The following is an 11,327-nucleotide window of genomic DNA, read 5'->3' as shown; positions in this document are numbered from 1 at the left end:
GTGTGTGTGTGTGTGTGTGTGTGTGTGTGTGTGTGTGTGTGTGTGTGTGTGGNGGTGCAGAATCAATTTTTTAAAAAGTGAGTGTGTGTGTGTGTGTGTGTGTGTGTGTGTGTGTGTGTGTGTGTGTGTGTGTGTGTGTGTGTGTGGCCTCCCTCTGGAGCCAACCATACATCTAAAGACAACTTCAGATTGGAGACCATCCCCAGGTCAACCTGAGGAGCCATGTAACCAGATGCTGAAGGATCCTGAGCCACTGGGTCACCACTGGACAACAAAGCTCTGGGAATTGTTAGCAAATACACGGCTGACCCCATGTGTTTAGCAAATGTCTAAATGTCCCACTTCCACTTTTGAAAACCTGTCATAGAGGCACAGGAAGAGAATGGCTACTGTTGCGACATTAATTTCTCCTCCCTTCTCTCATCCTTCATCTCTGAGGCTTGAAGTGGCAGGAGCAACTTTTGTGAAGCATGCGCACCTTTGGGGAGCAAGCAAGGGACCCCGATTACCCGGTTAAAAATCCATCTGCAGCTATGATCAGGGGCACTGCCCCTTTCAACAGAACCTTGCAAGGCCTCTTTTACTGGAAGTCCATCTGAACAGTTTCTAGGATTCTCACATTTTCCGAACGTGTGTGTTCGAACAGCGAGACGCAGGATGCCAAGCTATATCCTGGGAGTTTGCCCTCAGGCTGTGCGGCTGCTGCTGACATCCAGGGCGCCACCCACAGCCTGGATGCGCAGGGACCACCGTGGTCTCCTGGGACAAGCTGGGCGTGGTTTCCTCGCAGGCGGGGCGGAGGGCTGGAAGGGGGGCGTCACCAGGCTAGTGCCGCTGTCCCTGGGAAGGACCCGAGGGCACGCAGGGACCCTGCAGGCCCGGCGGGAGCGGACTTGTAAAAGTCACAGGACTGAGGGGCTGCGGTGGTCTATCCTCCCTGCACCCTCGCCCCGAGCTCCACGACTCCTTCGGCCCCACCCGCAGCAGCAGCGATGATGCCTGGTGGAGTTTGGGCGCTGGCGCTGGCGCTGATGCTCCTGGCCCCGGGCAAAGGTTGGCAAGGTAGGGCGCTAGCGGATGGGGGGATGGGAGTGCAGGGGCGTCACCTGGGGCTTTGGGAGAAGGGGGCTGACTTCCCGGATGACTCATGGAGTGTTCGTGGGCATCTTTACGGCCGCATCTGATGTTGGTCCCTCGCCGACTTCCACCCTGTCCTGCTACTGTCTTTTTTTGAATGGTCACTTGACAGCCTTGGTGCTCTTGGGTTTTCCTTAGCACACTGGTGGTTGTTGCCTCCTTTACCCTCCTTTAAGACCCTCAGTCTTGGTTTTGTTCCTTTGTTTGTATCCTGCTCCTTACGTTCCCTTTATTTTACCTTCAGAAACTTTTGCGGGGTGTGTCAGGTATCCTAGCGGCAGGTGGATCTGAATTATCCGAAAAGTTCAGTTCCAAACTGCACGATTTCTACCTCCCTCCCTCCCTGCTGCCGGAAATGATTAATTGATGAATATTTTACTCCTGCAATAAATCAGTAAGTTAAGTTTTGTGATGATACTTTTCCTATATCGGTTAGAATCCGTTTTGCTGCTGCAAAAGAAACCTCTACGGAGAGAATAGCGCCCTCCCATTCTTTAATCCATGACAAAGAAAGGTTTAAAATACAATAGGTTAAAAAAATAACATTCATCAGCTCTTTCTGATTGTTTTTGTGTTCAAAGAGGTAAAAACATTAAATGAAAGACGGTTTGTTCTTATATTGTAAGTTTCCTTACATTTTTCAGAAATAAATCCGATCTGTGTACAGCTACCTGCAGCTTGAAAAAAAAGTTATATGCAATATTTGGAACGACTTAGGGTATAATTTTATCTTCCTATCATCTTACTAATCTCAATGTATTTTACTAAGGTAAATTTCCTCTGTAAAAATTTTTACCATGTAAAATTTTCAAAAGGATTTTAAAACTCAATTTATTATTTCCTGAAATGATACATCTTAACAAGGTATCATTAGTCTGTGCCTTCTTTGGTTTGCTTAAGGATTTGCTAAATCTTCATGAGGAACTGTTAAAAGTACAGGCAATAACATTAAATATGCATTTATTACAGTTAGATAAACTATTTCAAGAAAAATGACAAAAAAAAGAAAAATGATCAATATTTTTAAAGGAGTTTGCTTCAGTGTTTACTATAGATCACATAAGCCCTTCTTGCCTCTATATAATAATCTTGTAATCTCTCCACTGAAAGTGAATATTAACCCTTATCAGGTTCTAAACTCATATCTTGGTAAATTTGATAACTTCTAATCACTAATCTCTCTGCTCTATAGATTTGCCTATTTTGGATATTTTATATAAATGAAATCATATAATTGTCTTTTGTGACTAACTTCTTTCATTTAGCATAATGTTTTCAAGGTTCATCCATGTTGCAGCATACATCAGTACTTAATCTTATTTTGTGATGGAATAATTTCCCATTGTTAAATATATAGCACGTTTTGTTGATGAACTTTTGGGTTGTTTCCACCTTTTGGCTTTTATAAATAATGCTGTTACAAACATCTGGGTACAGTTTTTGTGTGGACTTGTTTTCATTTCTCTTAGGTATGCACCTAGGAGTAAAGTTATAGGATTATAGGATAACTCTGTGTTTAACCATTTGAGGAACAGCTGGAATATTTTCCAAAGTGGCTGTACTCTTTTGTACTCCTGCAGTGGTGTATAATGGTTTCAACTTATCCATATCCTTGCCAACACTTGTTATTATTTGAGGTTTTTATTCTAGCCATCCTAGTGGGTGTGAAGTGACATCTCTTTGTGGTTTGATTGCATTTCCCTGGTGGCTAATGACATCAAGCATTTTTTTTTCATGTGTTAATATTTGACATTTGTATATCTTCTTTGGAGAAATACCTACCCAGATCCTTCAACAATTTTTAAATTGGGTGGTGGGCCTTTCTTTTACTGAGTTGTATGAGTTATTTGTATATTCTATTAATAGATACAATTCTTCTATCAGATATGTGATTTGCAGCTCTTTTCTCCCCTTATGTGGGGATTCTTTTCACTTTCTTGATAATGTCCTTTGAAGCATAGAAGTTTTAATTTTGATGAAGTCCAATATATTTATTTTGTGCCATGTGGTTGTTGTCATATCTTGAAATCTATTGCCATGTATAAAATAATGAAGATTTACCCCAATGTTTTTTCTAAGAGTTTTGTAGTTTTAGCTTTTGCATTTTGGTCTTTGATCCATTTTGAATTAATTTTTATATAATGGAATAGTGGTGTAATGTAAGGATCCAACTTTATTCTTTAGCATGTTGATATTCAGTTTTCACAGCATGATTTTTTTAAAAGATTGTCCTTTCCCATGAATGGTCTTAGCACCTAGGTAAAAAATCAGTTGAAAATCATAGATATATGGATTTATTTCTGGACTTTCAATTTTATTCATCAGTCTGTGTCTATCCTTATGCCAAAACACACTGCTTTGATTACAGTTTCTTTGTAGTATGTTATGAAATGTGAAAAATGTGAGTCCTCCTGTTTTGTTCTGCTTTTTCAACATTGGTTTACCTATTCTGGGTCCCTTGAAATTTTAGAATTAGTTTGTCATTTTCTACAAAGGAGTCATCTGATATTCTAATGGGGGTTTTGTGAATCTGCATGCCAATTTGGGGAGTATTACCATCTTAACAACATGAAGTCCCCAATCCATGAACATGGGGGCATTTCCATTTACTTAGATCTTGACTTTCTTTCAACAATGTTTGTTATATTCAGAGTATAAGTTTTGTGCTTCTTTTGTAAATTTATTCCTAAGTATTTTGTTCTTTTGAAGCTATTGTAAATGGAATTGTTTTCTTAATTTCATTTTTAGCCTATTCATTGCACATAATTAACTACCCTAAGACCTGAAACCTTGGGTAGCTCCCAATTTCTTCATTTGTGAAATCGAAAAGGTAATTACCTTGCAAGGTTATTTTAAGATAGCAAATATAGAAAGCACTTACTATGCGTGAAACATTATCTTAAGCACTTTAAAATACATTATACACATTAAATAATTTAACTCTCACAATAACGCCACAAGATAAGTACTACTATTATTCCTGTTTTACAAATGAGGAAATGGAGCCTCATACGAGGTGTGATCAACAAATATGATGAATTAAAAAAAATAAATTTAAATCAAATTTAAATTAAAAAAAATTATTACAGCAAGAGACACGTTGCCATTAATCCCTCTCAAAACACTCCCCCTTGCTTCAAACACAGTTATACGATTGTTCTTGCCACTTTCTGAAGTAGTCTGGAAGTGCCCTTTAGTGAGTGTCTTTAGTTGCACTGTCGTGGCTGCCTCGATGTCCTGAATTCAAAACATTTACCTTTCATGGCCATTTTGACTTTAGGGAAGAGCCAGAAATCACATGGTGCCAGATCCGGTGAATAAGGTAGATGAAGACAAACCATGTTTTTATTTGATAGAAATTGTCGCACCAGAAGTGATGTGTGAAACAGAACCTTTCTGGTGTGATCACAAAATATGGTGAATGCTGCTGCCGAGTGCAATCCAACGGAAAGGCAGGGATCTTCAATATGGGAAGTGACACGTAAAACCTTAGTAAAAGTGTGCGACAAGTTTCGACTTGTTCTGTGCAGTCAGGTGTGAGCTATGGTTGAGAAGGTGTGTTTTAAAATGTGCCATAAATCATCCTCCATCATGACAACACTCCGTGTCACACATTGCTTCTGGTACAGAAATTTCTGTCAAATAGAAACATTACAGTGTGTCCTCATCCATCTTATTCACTGGATCTGGCACCGTGTGACTTCTGGCTCTTCCTCAAAGTTAAATGATTCAGGACATCGAGGCAGCCATGACAGTGCAACTAAAGACACTCATGAAAGAGGACTTCTAGAACTGTTTCAGAAAGGGGCAAGAACGATGAGATAAGTGTCTTCAAAGCAAGAGGGAGTGTTTTGAGGGGGATTACAATGTGTCTTTTACTGTAATAATATTTTTTATTTAACCATAAAGGAGGGCAAAGTAAAGAGATTTAGCAAACCATCACTCTCTATTTGATCTTGCTTTTCAGCCTTTTGTATTGTTGCAGAACCCATAATTCTATTTTGAATGTCAGAAGCTTAATGATTACCTTTTTATTTCTCTTTGAATTTGGAGCTCAGGGGTGGTTTATCTCTTTCCCACAGCTTTAGGAAAGTCATAAGATTTTTAAAAATTCACCAATATTTGAAATTCCCATAGGCAACATACCAAAGGTTTTATAATTACAAACTCAGATATTATGACGTTTCGGTCTTTGCACATTAAGCATATTCAGCTCTTAAAAATACAATGATTTATTTAGTTTCTTAACATATTTGTCAACCATTTATGAATCTTAAAGAAAGCTAATTTTAACCATTGTAATAAGCCAGAAGGCAATATAATACAAGTTACCTTATACTACAAACAAAACTTGAAAACCATTTGTACATTGTATCATTAAGTATCTATTATTTATAACTTGACACATTCTCCACAAATAGTTGAAATCCAAGTATTGCAGACTCTATTATATACTATTTAGCTGCTTTAAATTATCTTGGGAAAAAAAGACAGGACAAATAAAATGTAAATTTTAATATATGTTTTACATGTACTTTTGTTTTGAGGAAAAGTATTTGGAATTTGCTAGAAAGCTCTGTACATCATCCATATTATGAAATCGACTGATAGGTGAGACAGGCGTGTAAACCTGTTCTTTTAGTGCTTGAGGAGTTAAACTCCTGAATTCTCAAATGGAAGCCCAAACCATCCTTATAATTCTCATTTTAGTTAATTATATCTTACATTCTAGAGTTAAGGTTGTAATGAGTTTTCTAAGAATATGGCTTATTGTTAGTAAAATTTTGAAGTTTTTTACACAAACATTGAACATTTTAAAAGAGACAAGTAGATTTGGGAGAAAAATTATGATATAACCAATAAAAATATGAGCCATTATTAATCATATGAATTAAGAAATTACCTCTAAAATAAATATTAAATAAAAATTCTTGTTTAAATGTTATGCACTTCTTTAATATTATTGATGTCACACTGTGATTATTACATTTATTGCATTTATTGCATCTTTATCTTTGGATTAGAAAACAAATGTAAAAAAAAATCAGAGGATATCTGAGAACTAGAGAAGCACTTGGGAAGGAGCAATACTGTACAGAATAAAGATGGAGTTATTGACTTTTTCCCAAGACAAAATTCTATTGCAAGAAAGAGATCAGAGAAAATATTTCAATAATTCATTCAAACCTCACTAGTAATATCTTTTAAAATATTTTCCTTATTTTCTAACCAGGTGCAATGTTCTGATATTGACAGGATTTTAGAGTTATTGCAAAATTAGATGAAATGCTAGCACATCCCCTGACTTCTATCCACACACATTTTATAAAATATTTATTTAGTCTTGACAGAATGAGATCATCAAAGTCACTAGAGCCTTTTGGGTTAAAATCTTCTTGGTAAATTGAAAACTGGTGGAGCAAGAGAAAAAAGAAAGAGGGACCTTTTGTGGTCATTCCTAAAATTTTTTACTAAAAAAATTTTTTAGACAGATCTTTTATCTTACAGAACAGTACCTTTTGTACAGTTTAGTTGCTAGAACTATAAGCAATAAAATAAAAAGCAAAAGAAATATAATAATGACAATTTTTATAAGCTACAGTTGTGATATAGACTTGCAAATTAATCTCTCTATTTTTTTGTGCTCCTTATTCATTTAATTTCAGAAACTGATTTTGGTTTATAAGCACTTCTGTAGCCTAAAATTATGTAATGAATGTTTGAAAGCTTTGTTCAGTTAATTTTTTTCCCCAGTGAGGTACTTTTGTGACTACATAATGTGAATTTTTTCTTTCACACTTCTACTTCATAGATATTTTTTATTATAGTACTTTCCTTCAACAAATATAATATTTAATGTTTGGAGATTTACTATCTACTGTGTCAACAAGAAACTCTGGAATCTAAATAAGAACAGTTCCTTATTATTTGGGAGTTTCTTATTATTTGGGAGTCAGAGCCGCAAACAAGAGCTGTATTTCTAGGATAATTCTGTTCTGAGTGTCTCCTCTGTGGCTTTATGTTCTGCCTTTATGGGTTTGACAGAAAAAGTATGTTCTAGGCCAACTGCTGCTTGGGAAATGGCTTCCCTAAAACTATCTCTTTCTCTCTGGTCTTATGTTGGTTCTCCTTCAAAACTGTTTGCCTATACCACATTTCTTTTCCTGTGCTTAGTAATAAAAATGGACTTCAATACTTTATCTATAAAAAACAAACCAAAACTTTAAACACATTATATTCTTTCCTATACTAAAGAATGCAGTAGGGCCGGCCGAGTGGCGCGATGGTTAAGAACTCACTTGGGATACCAGAGGGCCCCGGTTCGGATCCCACATATGAGGGCCAGTGACACTGCCCTCCACAGCTAAGATGCTGAACAACAGCTCAACCCGGGAAGAGCGCAATGACGGTGCCAACTTGGGCCAGTGAAGCAGCGTCCTCCACAACTAGACAAAAGGAGAGCAACTTGTCTGTTCCCCTTCCCCCAACTCCCCAGCACTGTTCCCATCCCTCCAATTCCCCAATAAAAAAATCTTAAAAAAAAAAAAAAAGAATGCAGTAAACCTCAGTATGAGGTCGTTTTACGAAAATTAGATTGGCATTAAAAGATTGGCTTGGTCTGTTGTATTCTGGGACCCGGCAGACGTGGGATTTGGGGGGGCATGTCGCTACTGCAGAGGGAAGCAGGCCATGGCGGGCCGATAACGGCACTTAAGTCTAGAGGGCCAGTCTCAAGAGACATCTTGGTCGGGCCTGTGACTTGTAATGGTGGGAATAAACAAATCCTAACTCAACATCAATCAGCAAGATTGCTTTGTCCAAATGAAATGAAAATAAAGTCCTTAAAGTGTAAACACCTCAAAAATACATTCTGAAGAGTTTGCTGATTGGTTTATTGCATTTATGGAAAGGGCAAGTTAAGTCGTCTTTGACTTAAAGAGACACTGACATTTCAGATGGTCTCTACGTACCATGGTAGGTTGATTTGCTTTACTTTTGTTTTGGGAATCAATTTTAATTGAGGACTGAACTATCTTAACCAAGAAAGCACATACATAAAGACACCTATCTTTTCATCCTAGCTCAGGAGTGCTCTCCTGGGGGACACCAGTTACTTCAGAGCCCTTATAGAAGTGTCCATTTTGACTCATTGCACCTCCAGCAGTCAGCCATCCAAGACCTGATATGTGACCATTCCCTCGCTCCTGGATGGTATCGATTTCTCCTCTTTGACAGACCTGCTGAGATGCCAACCAAGTGTGTCGAGGTATTTCAATTCACTAAGAACTACATGTGCTTTTTCTTATCTATTTTTTTATATGAGGATTGAGTCTTGTTACAACCAATTTATTTCCCATACTAAAGTATTATTTTAATTTTGTATCAAGATTGAATTAATCTACAGGAATATTCCAATGTTTCCTAATTATATTAATAGTTTCCTATTATATTATATATAGTAAATAGTTCATGTTATGCTCATGTAGTCCACCAAGTGCTTTTACTTACAGTCTCTTATATAATTTTTACAAGTCTAGAATACAGTCTATCATCATTATTTCTATCACACAGTGCAGGAAACATATAGTCTTAGACATAACACACCCAGCTAGCAGGTCAACCAACCAAGTTTTGATCACAGGCTGTCATTCTTCAGGGCTCATGTACTTAACCACAAGTAACCAGAAAACCTGCTTCATTTCTTGTCAGCCTTAAATAGAAGTCTCATATTCCTTATGAGACCTATATTTTGTGAATTATGCAGAAGCATAAATTACTTTACCTTTTAAGCATGTAAAAAAAACAATTCAGGAAAGATATACAAATTTTAACAGTGTTTAATTTTAAGTTGTGACATGGTAGCTGTCTTATTTTCTCCTTGTCGTTTATGGTTTATTTGCTTATCACTTTTGCGACATTTCCTTTGCAATAAGCTAAAAAAAAAAAAAAAGAATCGGATTTTAAAAGTAAAAATTGAGGGGGCCGGCCGAGTGGTTCAGTTGGTTAAGAGCTCACTCAAGAGTTTGAGCTCTGAACAACAGCGGTTCAATTCCTGGCCTGAGCTGAGCAGCCGCTGAGCTGCCAACAGGTGGCAGGATGGCTCAGCTTAAAAAAGAGAAAAAAAAAAAAGTAAAAATTGAGAAATTAGAGGAAGTTCTTTATGTCCTTAAATATTTGTGTTCTTTTCCTTTGGCCAAATTAACTATAATTGATTCTAGGACATCACACAAATGTAAAGGTGAACTGGCTCTTTTTTCACCAACTCTTTTCCTGGAGGTCAGCTAATAAGTGGTCATTCTGGGCCTCATGGGGAAGCGTTCCTTGTTCCCATTCTTTCATGCCCTCTTGAGCCAAGGCTTCAGACAACGCAACTAAAGAATTGATACAATTTTCTTTACGTCTACAGGATAATACAAGTCTGTGTAGATAAATTTCTATTTATAATGTTTAAAGTAATTCATGTGCATTTTAGAAAACTTAGAAAATAAAGGACAGTTAATAGAACAACATTCATTCATAATCCCACACACTCATACTACCATTAACATTTTGCAATTGCTTCCTCTTATTTATATTATTTTGCAAGGTCCATGCTATACGTTCAATAGCTTTTTTGTTTTCAGTTGTAGTTTTAACATTTTCCTATGTTTTTAAAAAACTTTTTGATAGCTGTTTGAAAATAATGTTCTGTTATATGTACATACCATATTTATTTAAACCATTACCATATGTGTGCACATTCGTGCTTTTCCTATAATAAGTAATTCAGTTTAGCACACGTTTATATAAGTCATTGTTATATTTTAGCATATTTGGTAATATTGATTTTTATAAGTTAAATTAGTGAAGGTTAATGTCTTTTTAAGATCTTTAATACATATAATTAAGTTGTTTCTCAAAAACCTAATGCTAATTTTTAATTCTGGTAGCAGTAGATAAAAATGCCTGTTTTAATATTGAATATTCTCATGTATTCATCAGGCACCTGTATTTATTCTTTGAATTGTATGTTTGTCTATTTTGCCCATTTGTGATCTAGAATTTTTTAAGTGGATAATGTTACATGGTTAAAATAAAATAAGATATATAATAATGTATCAATCAATAAATAATATACCAAATATAATGCTATTAAACATTGGGTTGTCGGAAAAGTCATGATGCATTTTTGCAATGAAAAACAGAAAAAATATGTCATAATTTTTCCAACAACTCAATAATTTTCTCCTTATTTAACTTTTATTTGTCTTATATTTTAAAATTATTATTTAATCATCACTATCTATCTTTTTCTTTATGATTTTTCTCTTATAAGCATGGGAATATTAATTGTAATAATATTAATTATTATACAATGTTAACAATACATTAATCATTAGTATATTACTTTTTAGAATTGATAATTATTAATATTAATGTATAATATCCAGAATTATAATCTGGCTAACAGTTTTTGAGTCATTGCTATGTAGGAGTTGCATTGCATACGTTCTTTCACTTATATTTCACCACAGCACTGTCATGTGGGTACTACAATCCACCTAACACAATAGCAAAAGATGTATCTTGCTCAAGGTCACGCATTTAGTAAGTGCCTCAGCCCTTCTTAAATTATGTATTGTCTCTTTTTTTTTGCTGGGTTATTTTTCTACTTGATTCTATTTTCTACCTGGAAATGATTTTGGTAATTTGCTTCAAGTGAGGCTTTAACCTCATTTTTTCCAAATTGCCAACCTATTTTTTTCACCAGATTGTGAACACCTTTTTCCTTCTCCCCTGATTTTTTTATGCCTTCTGAACTGTCTATCAACTTCTTACATATGCTATTTCTAGCAATTTTTCAATCAACCCCCAAGATCAGTTTATCTTTGTGCTATACGTTAAAATGACTTTAGCTTGACTTAGAATATATCAGCTATTTTAGTTTGTTACCTGATACCGAATTTCTCTTGTGCACAATACAAATGTAACAAATAGAATAAAGGTATTAAATTGAATAAGATTATATTAATTATGAGGAATCTACCCTTAAACTTACTGTTCCATCGTTACTTTTTTCTTTTACAACACAGGTAAAAGTTATTAATTTCTAAAAAATGATTGATAATTTAATATTTAAAGGTTGTTCTGAAAAAAATGCAAAGTTGATTATCTATCGTGTATGACAATACTTGGGATTATTAACTTAC

At 35.6% G+C, this 11,327-nt stretch overlaps 1 protein-coding gene across 1 annotated transcript in view; it reads left to right on the top strand.

Annotated features, from left to right (window-relative positions):
* Positions 1–995: 995 nt before the first annotated feature.
* The window catches only part of VWDE (von Willebrand factor D and EGF domains), a gene marked incomplete at its 3' end in the record, with an annotated part of 83,078 nt that continues 72,746 nt past the window's right edge, over positions 996–11,327 (top strand). Inside the window, exons 1-2 of the mRNA XM_019633713.1 lie at positions 996–1,053; positions 8,220–8,404. Of these exons, the coding sequence (XP_019489258.1) occupies positions 996–1,053; positions 8,220–8,404 (243 nt within the window). The remainder of the gene's footprint in view (positions 1,054–8,219; positions 8,405–11,327) is intronic.

Source organism: Hipposideros armiger, unplaced genomic scaffold (genome assembly GCF_001890085.2).
Source record: "Hipposideros armiger isolate ML-2016 unplaced genomic scaffold, ASM189008v1 scaffold_1378, whole genome shotgun sequence".
In the NCBI taxonomy this organism is placed as follows: domain Eukaryota; kingdom Metazoa; phylum Chordata; class Mammalia; order Chiroptera; family Hipposideridae; genus Hipposideros; species Hipposideros armiger.
Note: the sequence above shows the minus strand (reverse complement) of the source record. Positions and strands in the feature narration are given on the sequence as shown.